Source organism: Mixophyes fleayi, chromosome 1 (assembly GCF_038048845.1).
Source record: "Mixophyes fleayi isolate aMixFle1 chromosome 1, aMixFle1.hap1, whole genome shotgun sequence".
Taxonomy (NCBI): domain Eukaryota; kingdom Metazoa; phylum Chordata; class Amphibia; order Anura; family Limnodynastidae; genus Mixophyes; species Mixophyes fleayi.
Window position 1 is genome coordinate 106,158,803 of NC_134402.1, and position 18,540 is coordinate 106,177,342.

The following is an 18,540-nucleotide window of genomic DNA, read 5'->3' on the forward strand; positions in this document are numbered from 1 at the left end:
AATAGGTATGGATTGTGGAAAAAATAGATTAAAAGGAAAATATGTTTTCTTTTAATTTGATAAATGAAAGATGTGTCTGGGATAGAGTAATGGAAAATTTCTGGCAGACAGTGAGGTAGTATTATTTATGGCATTTAGAGATATGCGGCCGTTAATGTTAGAGTGTTGGAATGGTTAATGGTGGATGCAAAGGAGTGGAGAGAGTTTAGGGAAAAGAAAGATTGGCATGGAGTAGGAGGGAGGAACGGAAACAGAAAGTTAGAATAATGGAATAATTCTGGGAGAGGACAAGGTGGTGAAGTTTGTAGAATTAGGAATTAGGTGGGTGGTGGGTTTATATCGTTAAAATGGTTAAGTAGGGATGTGTAGGAGTGGGGAGAATTGGAGGGAAAGCATGGGGTTTGAGAAATAGTAAAAAGGATTGGAAAATAGTATACGTAGGATGGAGATTGGAAGAAATAAAGATTTAAGAGGATAGTGGCATGTAATAAAAATGTTGGTAAACTTGTAGTACATAACAGTATAGAAATATATGGAGAAAAATAACTACTAAAAGAAGTAGAAATTAAATAAATGATGATAAATGCAGGAATTAACAGCACGGTGGCTAAGTGGTTAGCACTTCTGCTTCACATCGCTGGGGACATGAGTTCAATTCCCGACCATGGCCTTATCTGTGTGGAGTTTGTATGTTCCCCGTGTTTGCGTGGGTTTCCTCCGGATGCTCCGGTTTCCTCCCACACTCCAAAAACATACTGGTAGGTTAATTGTCTGCTATCAAAATTGACCCCAGTCTCTCTCTGTCTGTATGTGTGTGTACATTAGGGAATTTAGACTGTAAGCTCCAATGGGGCAGGGACTGATGTGAATGAGTTCTCTGTACAGCGCTGTGGAATCAGTGATGCTATATAAATAAATGGTGGTGATGATGATGATGATATGTCTGAACAAATGTTTTATAAACATATATAAATTGAGTGATCTATCATACATGTTTAACTGCTCTGAAACACTTAAAGAAATTGATTTTGTTAAAGAATAAAAAAATAATAAATAATAAATATGATCAATAATGTAAAGCCACTGGTGTGTGTCTTCCTCTGTGCTCTTTTGCATAAAAACCCACTGAAGAAGACCCACCCACATCTATGGGGAAGTGCGTTTGGGAATACTCCAGCAGCAAATTACAGTTTCATCTCTATATATTTTATACATTACATTATTTATTCCATATTTATTATGTATTATTTTTTTTTATTGTTAAAAAATAATGTAATGTTTTAGTATATTAATCACTTATGCTAGATCATTTGATCTTTATTTTTTCAGACATATGTGTGTGGTTATTTTTATGTTATATTATCTTTTTATGTAATATTATATATAATCTTCACATCCCCTATTGTTATTTACAATACTCCTTGTTATTTTTGACCCCATGATTTCACTTCAATTCTCCACACTTCTTCACATCTCTACTTAACCATCTAACCTCCTCCTACCACCTCGTTCTTAATTCTACAAACCTCACCACCTTTTCCTCTCCCAGAATTATTCTATTATTCTAGTTTTATATATATTGTTCTGCCTAATATCAAAGATCAAACTGTACTCCACCAACAAGTTACTAATGTAGTAGAGAATCTACAGATGTTAGTCTTTAGATTATGTAAATACAAACATATTTAATAACCCTTAATGCAAATACAAATCACCGAAATATAAAATATGTTTTAACTTCAAAAGGCAGAAACAAAAACTACAAAAAACTAAATCAAGAACCAAACTGTACAAAACCAAAAAGTTATTTAATTGGCTGGGTATATGCAAATGTAAATCTTTAAATTTTGTAAATTTAACAATCCCTGCTGCAAAGCCAAATCACTAAATAAAACTAAAGGAGATTTAATTTTTAAATGCAAATATAAAAAACGTAGATTACAAATTTTTTAAAAACTTGAACAGTGAAGGTGATGAACACTGTTTTTAAGGATTGTTTATTAAATTAATTAGAGTTTATTTTAAAATGATCTGTGTGTCTGTTATTTATTTGTACTTTTTGGAATAATGTGCTGGTGTCTAAGGGTCCCTTGTCCATTATACTGGGATCACTGGGATGGCACAGTTACCATTGCATGGGTCCCAATCTTGTTAATTACTTTGATTCCCACAGGCCAAAGGGTTTGAAATGAGCTGCAGTGGTTTGGTATCTGGGACAGGGTAAGATGTTTTTTGTGGTCTCTCCCCATAGAGGCACCAGCCCCATAGTATCCAGATTTCGTCTTCTGATTTTCATATCGGGGAGAACATGGTCTTGGTTTCACTGTTTTAGTGGAAACCAGCCCAGGCTATCTTAAGAACTTGTGGAGGTTCTAAAACTCAATAAAGAAATATATATATATATATATATATATATATATATATATATATACAAAGAAGGAGCGTGGAGGGGCAATACTGCACTTGTTTTAAGTTTTAGTTATTTTTTTATTACATCTGTGGTCTGTACAGTAGTAACTGTCAGTCATTTGCACTTCTCCGCTGCTCAGCTTAGTGTATTTTTCCTGCAAATAACTGACTGCTCCACTCAGACCACAGATGCTGCCTATTCATTAATTAAAACAGGAACGTGAACATTGTCATTGATTTACAAATCACTGTAAGCAAGTGCTGCCTACTTTTCATTTATCTAACTTGTTTAGCATGATTCTGGCAAAGAAAAATGTATTGTAGGGAATTTATAATATTAATTTATAATAATATAATATTACACTTTGGAAACACATTTGCAGCGATGTTTTGCCTACACCACTAGAAATTTTTTTATATAGCAGGTATTGGATGAAAATAATACGCTGCTCTTATTTCTCTTAACAAAAGGAAAATGTTTATTTTTGAACAGTTTGGGAAATTTCCTATACATGGAGAGCTTTATAAAAAGATATAAAAAGAAAGGGACAAACACAATTTGTTAATAAATACTTCTTGAAACAGCCTTCCATTATTCATTCTACTTTCCTGCCGTTTTAATTGTGCACCTCTCTTTTCTGTCTTGTTGAAATTTCCCTGCTTTTATTTTAATTCAGGATTCACTTGATCAGGGACAAAGATGTCAAAGATCATCATCAGCAGAAGAATATCAAAGAGCTGTCAAGAGAGGAGACTACTATGTAAGTTCCCTTTAAATTGGACATGTATTTTGTTTTAGTATTGTTGAAGCAATTGCAGTTGTTTCCGAGACTGTTCACTGTTTACTGCTGGAATTGTTACTGTGCTGTTAATTCACATTTGTTATTTATAAAACATGCACTTGAAGTTTGCTCTGATTAATAAATGCAGTAAAAATAGAATGATGAAGTTGGGGAAATGGACAAATACATTGTTATGACATATCATGGTATATGACTTGCTCTATTCATTTTAAATAAATTAAAACCACACAATTTTGCATGCCCTGATTTGACCATTTTGCCAGAATTTACACTTTGTTTCTTGGTCCTCTCATTACCCAAACAATTCAGTGGACCCATTTTACTGATTTTGCATCGCACAAATTACCCAGATATATTTATACGGTCATATTGCTGTACAGTAGTTTTTGTTTATTGATGTGTACCACTGATGCAGTAGTGTGTCTGTACAGTAATATGTTTCAGTACTGCATTAGTTACACAATAATGTACATACAATATACAGGACTTATGTTTGCTCAGTTACGGATAAATTTGTTTCTTTTGTTTTTTTCTTCTCATACCAACATTTCTTTACTTTCGTTACTGTGCAGATGACAGCCCATCATGTGTAGATAGATTACATGCCTGAGCAAACTGTTAAACAAAATAAGCCATACTGGTCAATTGCAAATCACATTGTATTGTTTTATTTTAGTACTTTACATGAAGTTTAGGGTCTTTCTGATTTTTAATTTTTCCGGATCTAACAGCTTATTTGGTCCCTTTGCGAAACATGAAATGGGAGTTTGTAGTTATATTTCCATTCCATCAAATATAATTTAGTATACAATAGTGCTGATGACTTGTGTGGAAGATCTGTTTCCTTGAGAGTTATCAGACTTTTCCTCACATGAACTGTGTATAACGTACAGATTTGTTTTAGTATTCTCTGTTCTGCATTTGTTTGCCTTGTTGCCTTAAAAATAAACAGACATACCTGCCTTAAAAATAAATAGACATGTTCTATAATAGTGTATATGAAATTGTTAAAATGCAAGTGATAGAAGAAATATAAGTAAAATATTTCCAAGAATTATAGCACGGTAACATGATTTATGTTGTTTTTTAATCTTATATTATGGGAAGAGCTCAAGGTTTTGAGAAGGCATTACTTATATACTATTTATACTACTTACCAGAAAAATTACTGTTATTTTCTCCATATTTACTGCAAAAGTGTAAAGTAATTTATTGGTTTATTTTTGTCTTTTATTTTTTATTTTACATGTCGATTTTTGTACCTGTGCAGACAGCTGTTTTGTTACATTCTGTTTGCTCTTTATTTAGAGAATATTTCTATACAATATTTGTTGCTGTTAACCATACAGTAACCATACAGTAACCATACAGTAACCATACAGTGTACCTTTTGCACAAGACATAGGATTCTGGTTTTCATTATATATTTACCGCAGCCACGAGATTTAGTAATTCTTCATAAAAAGGTTAAAAAAGTTCTAATGAAGTCCTGCACATTATGTACAACTTCACTTTCTAAACTCTGTAAAAGAAACTTTCATATTTAATGGGAAATCATGAATTATTCCATTTATTATCCTCATCCTCCTTTCAAAGACATGATCTGGATAAAAGGCGGGGTGAATAATTTAGAAAAAAAATGAAATGCATTTTTAATGTGAAGGTGCAAACTACAGATTCTCATGACTATTAGCGAGTGCAGAGGAAACAGAATTTTACTTGCAAAACCTCATCAAACCTTAAATTACATGACATACTTCTGTAATAAAATGTAGAAGAAATAAAAGTTTTTTGTGCAAGTTGTTTTTATTCATTCTGTAAAGTTGAAAAGTTTTGTGATTCTTGAACACAACATTTCTATATCAGTGCATGAATTTCCTGCTATAGCTGCATTTTTTTAATTGAATACAAAATGTAATAAGTTGTTTATCTCATTCTCAAATATTATAGGAACTCTTTATCCCATGGTGTTAATAATATTTATGTATTGCAGTATGCAGAGAATTTGCTACAATATACAAATTGGTATGATTGTTTGGAAATGCTTAAATCTACAATCTCATGAAAAATGATGTCTGTTCTTTTTACCATAAATCACTCTGATTGTCCCTTACCTATTTCCTTCAAGCTGTGTCTAATGATTTCCAGTTTGCTAAATGTTGTCTGATTACCGTGGCAACAACAGTCGCATGACATATGTAATGAGTAGAAATGCTCTGAAATGCCCCCTCTTCTCAGCTTGCATGTTCACAGCACAGTCACTCCTTCCATTGCCATCATGTACATAAAGGTAGGGCTCACATTCACATATGACCCTCTACTTGGGAACGCACTTTACTGCTGAACCGCAAATGCATTGCAGCTGAGACACTGTGCTTTGGAATGTCAGCCATATAAGCCTCCCCCACAGAGAGATTTTGCAAAGGGAATACTGATTCATGTTACAAAATTTGCTGTTTGAAAAAAAGATAGTCTATTTGGAATTGCAGCATCAAAATAAATGCGTAAAAAATGCAAAAAGAGATGTGCAGTGTTCAAGCATTGGTAAAAATAGAGTGTATGGCATCATCCGCTACTTATGCAGATGACCACCTGCAAATAAAACTGTTTTTTCATTGCTATCTGCGATTACTACCCAATCTGAATCTTTATGCAATTGCTTGAACATGCCCCTACTGTACGTTTCCTACGCTAGAAAACTCCTTTCCTCCCCCGTTATACCACTTTGGGCGTTAGGTATGGTAATTGCCAAAAATTTGCAGGTCTGAATAGCCGTAGTGGGCGTACGGCTCGCTCTGAATCAGGCCCATAGTGCGTATTTTCTAGTATGCTTTGAGCCTTGGGACTAGGGTTACATTAGTAATAGTGCTAACAAGTTGGTGAAATGAACAAGAAAGCAAAGATTTTACCACGTGGTTAGGGTGGCTGGGTCAGTCATTTAACCCTTTAGCTGACAGGCGTGAATACTAAAGTGGCACCTTCTGTATCACTGAAAAAAACGTATTTTGTTTTTTACCCTACCACACGCAAGTTTATATATAATTGTTGATTTTTCGTCTGGGCGGGGCTTTCTTCTGAAACCTTAGTCAAGTAAATACATTTTTAATTTATGTACGTCATACAGAGAAAATGGGTAAACATTTTTCCTGATTCTTTCCTTTTATGCAATTCCAGGTATGAAATATACTTCTCAGTGTGTTCTGCAACTTCTAACTTTTACCAAATGTAAAATATGTTCATTTTTTAAAGGGCTAGTCTGTATTTTGAGGCATAATAAGTTGTATATGGAAAGCATATATATGTGTGTCTATATGTTTTTCTTTCATTTTTTCTTAGTTAATTTTCCTTCTCGATTTTTGTATTTATTCCACTTTATTGTTAGTTTTTAAACTTTAGACTTGCATAGCATGTTAGCATGCAGTAGCATAGGCTTAGGTGTAATCTTATAGTAGGCTTAGATATCATTAACATCCAAGCTTATGTTTGAACATATAAACACATGCTCTAACCACCAGGGGCATTGTGGGTAGATGATCCGGGTCTCAAATCACATAGAGTTTACTGCAGTTACCAATTGCCTTTGTCATTATTATCCATGGCACAAGAGATCTTAAAGATATTCGCAGGAAGTAAAAGGTATTGTATTTTCTATTTACTCCTGGTATATAATGACTGATGGAGGTAATTCAAAGGTTTGAGAAGTCAGTGCACATGTTTATAGGAAAGTTTATTCAATATTTAGTACTAGATGAGCTCTGCTATTTGTAAGCTGTATTTATTCATTGACCTGAGTGTTGGGTTATGATCTCTAGAGAATCCCCTAGTTATAGTTACATGGTCTCCAGTGTTACCTTGTAACAGATATTGGTTCAGGACAGATGTTCATTAAGCACAATATACAGTTCCGACCCTTCTGATGTTAGCGGCCTAATGTTCTATAGAAAATGGAATGTAAATGTGAATAATAATATTGTGTTTTCGTTAGAATAGATACTGATATGTTATAAAAAGTAATAAATATATGCAGTGTTCCCAATCCCAGGAGCCATGAAACTAATGATCCCAAAAAATAACTGCAGACACCTAACTTTTGGGAGACTTTCCTATTGATGTCAATAGATGCACATCTTCCCTGGCTCCTTAAAAGATCTTACTGACTCCTACAGATATCAGACTGCCACCTGAGCTCTACAGTATGTAGCCTACCCTTGCACAATGGTAAATTGTGACCTAAAATAAAAGATAAGACTGGTTTACCACATAAAACGCTTTAGAATATATATTTTTTAAATTTGAAAAATATACACTTATTTCTAGCCAATATAATGTTCCCTAAACATTGGAAAACTACACATGCTAACTCTTTAAATAAATTAGAGAAATAGAAAAATCCGTTAATGATGTATTTCTAGAGTGTATAATTATAGAGTGTGTGAAATTATGAATAAAATCATGGAATGGTTTCTTTTTTTAGTACTTTTTGTTTAGTTTTGTATTTAAAGTCCTGACTAAATTAACAGCAAACGCTACAAGACACAAGGGTTCCACGGCTAAAGATATAGGACCTCATTTAGAGTCGGATGCAAAGTCCATTTTAGGCGCATCTAACCAAAAAATCACTACCACGCATGTGCAGAAAGCACCGAATCCGTCTGCATCTTGGACGCAATTAACACTTGCGACAGCTTGCGACTTAATACGAGAGAATGGGAGGAACGTGGAATTGTGAAGGCGTGACCATGTAAATACATCCTAGCCGCAGTGAGGCGCAGACGCAACACACGTCAAAACAGGGCTAAAGCTGTGCGGCAGGAATTAGGTGGCGCAAGCGGTTAGGGTAGCTGCAGGAACTGCTCGCAGCTCCATAGGGTATTACAAGTGGGACACAACTGAGGTTGCTTGCCACTCATAATACCCTACCAAGCTGCGGCACACTCCCACTCCTACACTTCTTAAACGGACTTTGCGTCCGACTCTAAATGAGGCCCATATTGTGTTAGTTAATCTACTAGATTGTAATGGAGGAGGGAAATGCAAAGATTGTAGCTTGTGTAGCACTTACCTATCTGTCACAAAACAAAACAGTTTAAAATTCACCTGGATTTACCCCAGCAAAAAAAACATTGTATTTTCTGTTTATCCAATACATAGCAGAAATGATAAACTTGACTGTGTCGCTAAAGCATGATTTCCATGTCCATAACAGTTGAGGACTCGTGTCTTCAATTAGGTGATACTTCTCTTCATTATTTATTTTATTAAAACAAGTCTTCATTACATTGTATTGCAACTTTCAGTACTTAAGCATATAAAAGACCTTAAAAAATATGCTGAACAGCTACTTTAAATCTGTGCACATTTGTACTGTAAACAAAGTAAACGTGTGCAAAAATACATTGTTCCTTATGGTATTGGCAGTATCCTCATTCCTCAGTATGTGTGAATACATTTTTTAGTTTTGGCTTTATGCTTAAGTTACATCTACTTATTTTTTCTTATCTTTCTATCCAAGCTGACTTTATTGATTTATTTAATAGCTCAGTGTTTTTTCTAAGCCCAGTCCTCAAGTACCCCTAACAGTGCTTGTTTTCCATATAATCTCTGCTGGAGCACAGGTGTATTCATTACTGACTGACACATTTTGAAAGATCCACAGGTGGTACTAATTATTTGACTTGTGCCCCAGAAAACCTGCACTGTTAGGGGTCCTGAGGACTGGGTTTGGGAAACAATGTAAGCTGATTGGTTGCTATTAGTGCATATATCTTCGTTTTTTAGTAAATATCATTCAGTGGGTTAGTGAAATAGGTTAGTGAAATTATCTAATCTTGCTTCAGGGTAGCAAATATATTGGTAAAGTATGTTTAAAATAGGCCAGAAAAAATAAGGATCAGAAACCTTGTGTCTATTCTTAATGCTACCTTTTGGGGTTCATTTGTAGGATCCCTGGCATTAGGAATTAAAAATTATCATCAAGTATACATTTACCCTCCCCCACCTGCTACATGGGGTGACAAGATAAACCCATGCCCAAAATTACAACAGTGCAAATCAGGATTAGAGCTCCCAGCATTAGAGACTAATGAGGGCTGTTTTATTCTTTTGTGTCCCAGGATTACATGGGAACTTCTACCTTACTTATTCTAGTTTTGATTCTATTTTTTTTCATCCAGTCCCAGCATCTGTGCTTATTGCAGCTGTTGCAGAATTTCTACATTCCAACAGGCAATAATGTAACTCTCCAACTAAAATGTGGAGTGTATCATTATGTGAGATGTGGTCTGTGGTATCCCAGTGATTAATACTACAAATCATCAACATAACGGCATGCTAGACTGTTTATATTTCCCTATATATACATATAGAACTCAAATGATCCAAAGTTTGACTTGCACTCTTGCTCTCCATATTAGAACTTACTATTGTGTGCTTGAAGTTGATCCTTGTTATACAATCATAAAAAAATACATATTCTTATTGTCTGAATATTTCTTTAAAGGTGATTATAGCAGGGATTTATCTACAAAGGGAGATTGAACTATATTCACAATTCATTTTTTATTGGGCATCCAGTGTTGTTTTATATTTTCCACACAGTTCTAATAGTCTGATTGATGCCCTTGGGTAGTTTTCTTTTGTTCCAATCTTTTCTTATATACATGTTCATTACTGTACCCTAGGATGTGTAGTCCTTTGATGATCACTTGTCCAGTGTCTTGACTTAGACTTCATTGACTAATGAAAATGTTTATCCAGTAACAAGAAATGATTCAGTGATTTTTTTGGTGATAAAATATATTTCTGGACCTGTGTAACTTGTTCTGTTTTCATACCTAACTGTTGGTCTGCAGTTCAGTTATGTTAAGAACTGAAGACTCACAGGTAGCCTTATTCTGGTCTACAAAAAGCTTGTATAAACAGGTCCTTGCAGCCCCCTCTCCCCCTCGGAAATGGTGTCCACACCCTTGCCTTTTCCTATATTGGCATGATGGAGGCATCTGGGGCACCTCAGACTGGGTGTGTGTCGCTTAGACATCATAGCCAAACTCCAGACTTCCAGCGTAACACTGACATGGAAGAGTAGCAGCCAGGAGCTTATAAGAACCTGATGGTTGCTTTTCCTCCATGTCAGCGGCTGGCGCTCTGTGTCGGTGTGCCACAGGGCATTAAAATAACTTGATGAGTGATATTTTGGGTGCCCCTTAATCATAGCCTAGTTAATGGTAACACTGGCCCTGTGTCCAAATATATAGTTGTAGATGTCTACAGATACACCATTCTGCACATAAGTTACAGTTTGCTTGATGTAATGCATTACACTAATACACTTGTAGTTCATTTATAGACTTTTTTGGCCCCAAATGGAGTCAAAATGGGGTTCATTTACAATGAGGGCTGGTTCTGCTGAAGCATATGCTGTAAGCTCATTTGCTCAATGCCTTTATCTGTGCTATGGAATACTGCAAATATATTTACTTTAAAAAAAAGTAATCAACATCCCCTTTTTATTTGTAAGGCAACACAAATTCCACAGCATCGGACAATCAGCATGCAAATAATTGGATACAAATAAACAAATTAACACCATAACAAAACAAAGGTTGCAGATACAAGTACAAATTGTACAAGTACAAATAAATGGAAAATCTAAACAACCACACAAAAAGAAAATAACATAGAGACATAACAATGACATAAATAGCAAATACACATAAAGAAATATCAGGTATCATCACGGTAGCTAAATAAAGTGAGCACATGAAAATAGGGTAGTGATGGACCTGCCTGTGAAGTTTGTAGTATCATATAAGCTAATACATGATGGAACTACATTTAAGCCTTAATTAAACACACTGTTCTTAATTATCTTTAATTTGAAAGTTAACTCCATCCAAAATTACATTTTTTGTTGCTGATACAAGGGACCTCAAATAAAATATGAAGGTTTACTTACCGGGACTTGTTGAATTTGGCGATTTGGCAGATCACCAAATGAGTTAATTGGAATGAAATTCTCATTCAGGCCAATGAGAAGTTAATGCTTTGTCAACCACAAACAAGGCCCACTGGATCTCCTGCTTTGACTGTTACATGCATCAGAGAACCGCTGGATCTCCTGAACCACAGAGCGCTAATAAATAAAAGTATTGTTATTTTATATTAGGTCACAGAATTTCACTTACAACTATAGTTTTACTTTAGGGTGGAGGCAGCTTCTAATAAGCCACGGGTGGAACACGTTGTATTAAATGGTAATTTCAGGTAAATTACAGAAACCAACTGTAGGCAAACATAGTTTATATGGATTATAAAGTTTTTTTTAATGATATCTCTCTAGACATTTTCTTAATCGCATGTATAGCCTTTGTGCAGCATATCATAATTAAAAATAGACATAGCAAGCTATTACTTTATTTGTATTGAAATCTGTGGTCCACATAAAGGTATTAATACAGTATTTACAATGCAGATTGCAGTGACTGTTGGTATCATACGTAAATATCTATCTCAGTTTTGGGTTTTTACACTATTACCTGTTTCAGTTCACAATGCTATAAATCTATAGTACACAGTTATTGAGACGTTGTGAGTTCGTGTTTGTTTCATTTTATTTCTTTTGTCACTTTATTCCTTTAATTGGAGCTGTAGATACGTTTATAAAATTGTCTGTCATTATTTCACACATGATAGCATTTTATTTATTTTTTTTATAGCTGCAGTTTTGTTAGTTTTCCAGTAGATGCCTCCAGAGACCACTTAAGCTTTTTATTGCTCAGGCTTAAATGATGCTTATTTCATTTTCTTTTTATAGTGAAAATATTGTCTATAGATTATTTTCATTCACACTTAAACAATCTTTTTTTTTTATAGACAGAGTGTAATGTAGAGCAGTGACCAGTCATTACATTGTTCTTAAAACAAATTTATATGAAACATCACAGACTGTGCAGCCAACAAAAACCCAAACATATCTGAGGCGTATAACACTAGGGGGCATATTCAATTAGCAGATGAAATTGCGGCACATGCGGCTGCGCATTTTTATGTTAATACAGTGTCGCAACAGCGCAAATTTCCCTTTGCAAACCTATAGGGCCGAATGGAAATCCGCGATGTTGCAGTAACACAAAACGCCTTTGAGTCTGTTCAGATGGCACTTAGCGTTTAATTGAATATGCCCCTAGCTTGTAAACCCATGTTGTATTCATTTTCAGGTCAATGATGTCAGTGTATAAACAATCTGGAACTTTACAGATTTAATTTCCTGCAAGTGCCCACTTACGTATCTTCACATATGACATATGAACCTCATTGCATATAGAGGCACATACTGATTATCATCTGAGAGGGAATCTTGCAATATTAGCGTTTACCGATCAAAGATCAGAGCTCTGTTAACACTCAGATAGTTTTATAGCTGGAATTTCCATTTATAGTTAGGACATAGAGTACATTGGAGTAGGGTGTGTGCTCATGTTAGGCCTGGGGTTAAAGTTTGGTTCAAGCCTTTAGACCAGGCCTGGCCGACCTGTGGCTCTCCAGATGTGTCTATCATGCTGGCTAAGCATGCTGTAGTTACACAACACCTGGAGAGCCATAGGTTGGCCAGGCCTGCTTGAGATGTTAGAATCATCTTGGTGAAGCAACAACTCTATTTAAAGATGAGACTCTACGCTCGAAAGTGATTATTTGTTTCTTTAAATGCCTGAGAGTTTATTTAGGGAATCTCCTAGCAAAGCTTCATCATTTCGTCATTTGTCCCCTAATCCTGGCATCTGGTCTCCTTCTTTGGCCATCAACTGTCCCATGATCCCTGCTTTTCCCACACCTATGATGCCTAGTTGATGCCAATATTTGTCAGGAATTTTATGACAAAGGGAAAGGTTCAATTGTAAAAAAATCAGCGCAAGGTGTCTCCGGAATGGTCACAAGACACCTTGCGCAGATTCTTTTTTTTTTTTAACAAAAAATGAACGTTAATTTTTACCAATTGAATCTGCCCCTAAATGTACACTTTATAACTTAGGATAATATTTTGTACAATATATTTGTTATATTACAATTTAACCTTTCTTGTAAAATGTAACATTTGAAGTATCTGCCACATTATATACAATAGGTATTAACTGTACAGTTGTCTGTTTTTATTACAAGGAATTTAAATTACATGAATGTAATATATTTACTTGTGCGATGATTGAAATTCTTCATGTATGTGTGTTTAATAATTCCCACTGCCACACTGCTCCATGAATCACAGCACAAAAAGTGCCAAATAATAAAATATAAAACTAGCGATTTGTGACCCATTTTTTACTGTCGGTTCAAACCTCTTTGATTCAATTATTATTTATTTATTTTTGGAATAGATGTTAGACTCTTAGCATATGGAGGTATTGGATGTTATAGTGTACTTGTCTGTCTGTAAATTTTCAACAACTCTGTTAACACTAACTATGTTACCAAAAACTGTTGATAGTTCAATAAGTATTAACTAGACCATTCATAAACTCATGCTGTAATTGTTTTCAGAGAGAGCTATGTATGTAGCCAATCCAATATGGTGCTCACAGACCAACTGACAGAAGACATGCAATTTTGACCCAGGTTGCATTAAAGCGATTACAGTTGATAATGACCTGAGTAATTCTGCCTCCAGCTGTGTACACAGCATTAATATTTTATCTCTTAATATTGGGTGAGCTTTTTGCATACTGTGTGAATTTCTGTTTTTCAACTTGCTTCTGAGATCCTTCTGTTGAGTTGCTGAGGAGCGTTGAAGGAGCTACTGTGGAGTTGTTGTGAGACTTCTGAGAGCTAATGTGGAGCTTCATGGGGTCTCTGGCCTGTCTCGGCTTACAATTACTGCAAAACACAAAAGTGTAGAACCTCAATGTCAAAGACCAACTGGTCCATCTAGTCAGCCCATTTTACTTACCAATAATTTTGTTGCAGACCAAACCTGTGTTTATATGGCTGTTAAAAAGACTATTAAACTTACTTGGAGTAAGCTATTTATTTTATTATTCATATTATGTAAGTTACACATGTCGTAATGTGGCTTGATTCAGTCACTGCAACAAAGCTATAATAAAATATATATTTTTTAAACTACAAAGTTTGGAAATTAGCACAAATGTCTCTGCTTACGCTAATGTTATGCAGCTCTTGCCGATTTTTGGAGCTGCTTTAGAGCAATTATTAACAATAAATTATAAGTGTGAGATATGCAATTTGCCATAAACTCCAATAATACAGTGCAAATTAAGAGATCGCTTTGCTTAAATACTTATTGGATATAATGATCTCACAATGAGAATTATCTGTGCAATCCATGAAATTCCACATCTCCAAGTACCTCTAAAGTTAAAATACAAGTGGCTCTGAATTAAAGAGCTACTTTCACAACATTCACAAATATGTAATAGTTTCAGGTACAATACTTTGCCATTTCTCCTCTATAACTGACAGTACAGTTGGGCCCTGTGTAGAATTGGGTGCAGTTTCTGTCAAAACGCAGACATAAAATGTGTCCAGACACCCCTCCTCCCCCCAAGGGGTTTGTTTTGCTGCACTATCTTAACATAAGTGTGTCATTCAGTAGATAGATGGCAGTCATCATCACTATCATCTTCATAATGATGATTGGTTAGTTTTTTTTTAAATAAATAATTATGGGGAGAAGCATGTTACCCCACCTAAAAGTGCAAAATAGCCTGGTAATGTAATTCTCATGGGGGCAAACAGCATGGCTTTCCCCGAAAAAGCTACTGCAATCGCTAGTCTGTGGATATCCTTGGAGCACGGTGGCTCAGTGGTTAGCACTTCTGCCTTAAAGCACTGGGGTCATGAGTTCAATTCCCAACCATGGCCTTATCTGTCTGGAGTTTGTATGTTCTCCCCGTGTTTGCGTGGGTTTCCTTCGGGTGCTCCGGTTTCCTCTCACACTCCAAAAACATACTAGTAGGTTAATAGGCTGCTATCAAATTGATCCTAGTCTCTGTGTGTGTGTGTGTGTGTGTGTGTGTGTATGTTAAGGAATTTAGACTGTAAGCTCCAATGTGGCAGGGACTGATGTGAATGAGTTCTCTGTACAGCGCTGCGGAATTAGTGGCGCTATATAAATAAATGGTGCTGATGATGATTAAGAGAAAAAAATAAATTTTTGCTGGTGCACTATTATACTTTTCATTTTATCCTACAATAATTGAATCTAATACAAAATCCACAGAACATCAACATTGTTCTTATATAGTACTGTGATTCATCATCTTTGTTTATTTATAGGGTGCCTCAGATTTGACATGACATGACATATATCTAACAGTTATGACATATATGCATATATTACGCATAATAGCAGATACATGAATACAATTATACATAATAACACATACATGGATAGTCATGAGCTAAGTATGGATACCATTACCAATTCTAATTGTTAGGGTTAGGAGTGGGTAAGCATAAAGATGTTCGTTTTAAACAATGGTTTGAAGGGTTGTAGGTAGCGGAAGAGTTTGGTAGGGTGACGCAAGGAGTTCTGTAGTCTAAGAGCAGCGTGGAAGAAGTCTTGGAATAGGGAATTGAGAGGAGATTAAGAGGCGAAGAAAGACATATATCAGAGGCGGAGTCAAGTGGTTTAGCATGGATGATGAGGTCAGAGATGTATGTAAGGGAAGCATTAGTAAGAGCTTTGTAGATGAGGGTGATCAGCTTGAACTGCATTCTGGAAGCACTGAAGATTTACAGAGTAAAGTAGCAGATGATGACCAGTGTGGGAGGAAGCTTAGTCTAGCCGCTACATTTCATGCTCTCACAAGCAGTGCACTCTTTACCCTTTTGTATCAGTTTGTATTAGTGTACCTTACAAATTGCACAATGCTATATAAAATTCTATACATACTGGATAATAACAATATATGATTGTAAAACTTTTTCGTCATGAATTTTTTGTGATGTGATTTCCACAGATTTATAGAGTCTTACTTAAGCAAATTATAAATCTGATCATGCACTATTCTCTCTCTATTTTACCTCTTAAAGGGAAAAGATAGTGTTATCGGTTTAGTGGAACAGGTGCCATCTCCTGGGGTAGATGGTAGTGTACAGCATCAGAGAAGTCACACAAATCCAATGTTTTGGTACAGCTGGCCTCAGGCAGTATTATTAAGCAGAAAAACAAAGAAAATGTGAAAATAAACACCTTGCCTGTCCGGCACTAATGAAACACAGAGGAACACCCTCTCTCCTGTGAAGGACTTTGTGTCCCACACACATACAAAATAAAGAGCTAATTGGTCACCATTTGCAGAGTCTCTCAGGAGGCATCCAACCTCCTCCCCAGGTCGGAGAGAGACAGAGAAAGCTGTCAGCTTTTTATCTGCACTTTGCAGGTGCAACTCCTGATTACCAGCACTTGCCAGCTGGTTGGAAAACACAAAATAGAGGCCACCCTTCTCTCTCCATTTATACCCCAGGAACCCTTATACAGCCTCTTTCTATAGCCGAACACTATTTGGGAGGCTTTTTCCCACACACAGACAATCTCCCTGGGGTTTAAAAGAATATAAGACAGACTGCCTGGTAAATACATACCTACCATTTGCCATTTTCCCAGTGCTTCTGTCACAATAGTTAAAGACAATAAATGGAATCAATATTTTACATTTAATAATGCACACAGAGTTGTAGGGTTAAAAGATGTTTTTATAGTGCAATATCTTGACACCGGGTATGACAAATAGTGCCTCATTCAGATATAGTAGTCTTGTACTATAAGTTGCAGGTTAGACAGTATTTTAGGAAAATAATTTTGTGTCACAATTCAGTGCTTACATGTCTATCCATTGTCTTTCCATTTTATTTTCACATACTGGTGTGAACAAGGGTTTCTCCAGGCCATTACTTGGGAAGTCCCTGGGTTGCAGAGGAATACAGTTTCTTTATATTTTACCCACTTTGATAGAAAAAGTGACTGCCGGCAACAGATCATTAATGGTGCTGTCACGTGAATGTGCAGGTGCTTGGAAGGCATCTCTCTATTGTGCGTTAAGGGAATTGGAGCAGGGTCTTCAGAGCTTTTAAGATTGTCATACTACAGCATGAGGGAAGAGTATCTTCAGTTGGGAACTACAGTAGACTTAATCTTATCTAAGGGGTGAATCTTGTTAGCTTTATAAACATGTCAGCAATGCCTCCCCCTCCATGTGAAAAAACTACACTCTATTTACTTTGAAAAATATGTAGTTTAGAGCACAATATAATCATTTGTTATTATAACATAGGGGAGAGAAATGTAACTTGGCTTTTAATATGGACATAAAGAAGAATAATAGTACTCTTAAAGTTTCTTGAAATCATAAACAAAAGATAGAGGGCAGTCCAGTTCTATTATAACGCTAAATAATGTACAATGATAAAATAATAGGTCCATACTAGTGTGGGTGCAAAAAATTAGTAAATGGACTGACAATAAAAGGGTTAAGGTACCTGGTCCAAATCATTGTATAAGATTATAAAAGCAATAAATGCTTCCTCCTATATGTTAGTTAAACCACTAGTGAAATAAACAAATTATCATTCAATAAAACTAATTTACTAATCAAAAATATTTGGACATGCAGTAAATGTATATTTGTCCACATAGCACTTATTTTGATATGTGCACGCCAAATAAATTTTTGTGCCCTCATAGAAATGCTGGGTGCAAATAGAAAATTACAGTGTAAAAAAAAGTAACTTTGGTCGTGCACTGCTAAAGTCTCTTGTAAGTTGGAAACAGTTGAAAAGACACATACTTAGTAAATCATACTGGAAGATAGCTGGTATAAACACTCAGTTTGATGTTGTGATAAAACAATAAGAACCAATTATGGTAATACTATAATATATATACATATACATGTATCTATCTATTTATTTATGATGTGTGTATATATATATATATATGATATATGATATATATACATCTATCTATCTATCTGTCTATATATATATATATATATATATATATATATATATATATATATATGTATGTATATATATATTCCACTGCTCCAATAGATGAGGACTATTTTATTATCCTGCAGTGGCCAGGTGGAGTCACCAGAGCTTCATACAAACATGTCCTGAAGCATTTCGGAGGAAGCCAGTATCTGTCTGAATACTACACTTCTGTTGTCTGGGAAAAGTATTGCCCATGTTTATAAGTTGTTGTCCAAGAATTTCTCTCCAAGCTTGTTCTAGCCAGCCAATAAAGAGGCAGTTACTGACAAATATGTAACAAGATGCACAATTACAACATAAGTATACTGTGCTGCTAAAT

At 35.4% G+C, this 18,540-nt stretch overlaps 1 protein-coding gene across 3 annotated transcripts in view; it reads left to right on the forward strand.

Annotated features, from left to right (window-relative positions):
- TTC29 (tetratricopeptide repeat domain 29) overlaps positions 1–18,540 on the forward strand; it is a 199,059-nt gene that overhangs the window by 11,360 nt on the left and 169,159 nt on the right. For all 3 annotated transcript variants that reach the window (XM_075199007.1, XM_075199026.1, XM_075199016.1), the window contains exon 3: positions 3,087–3,170. In XM_075199007.1, coding sequence (XP_075055108.1) covers positions 3,087–3,170 — 84 coding nt within the window. The remainder of the gene's footprint in view (positions 1–3,086; positions 3,171–18,540) is intronic.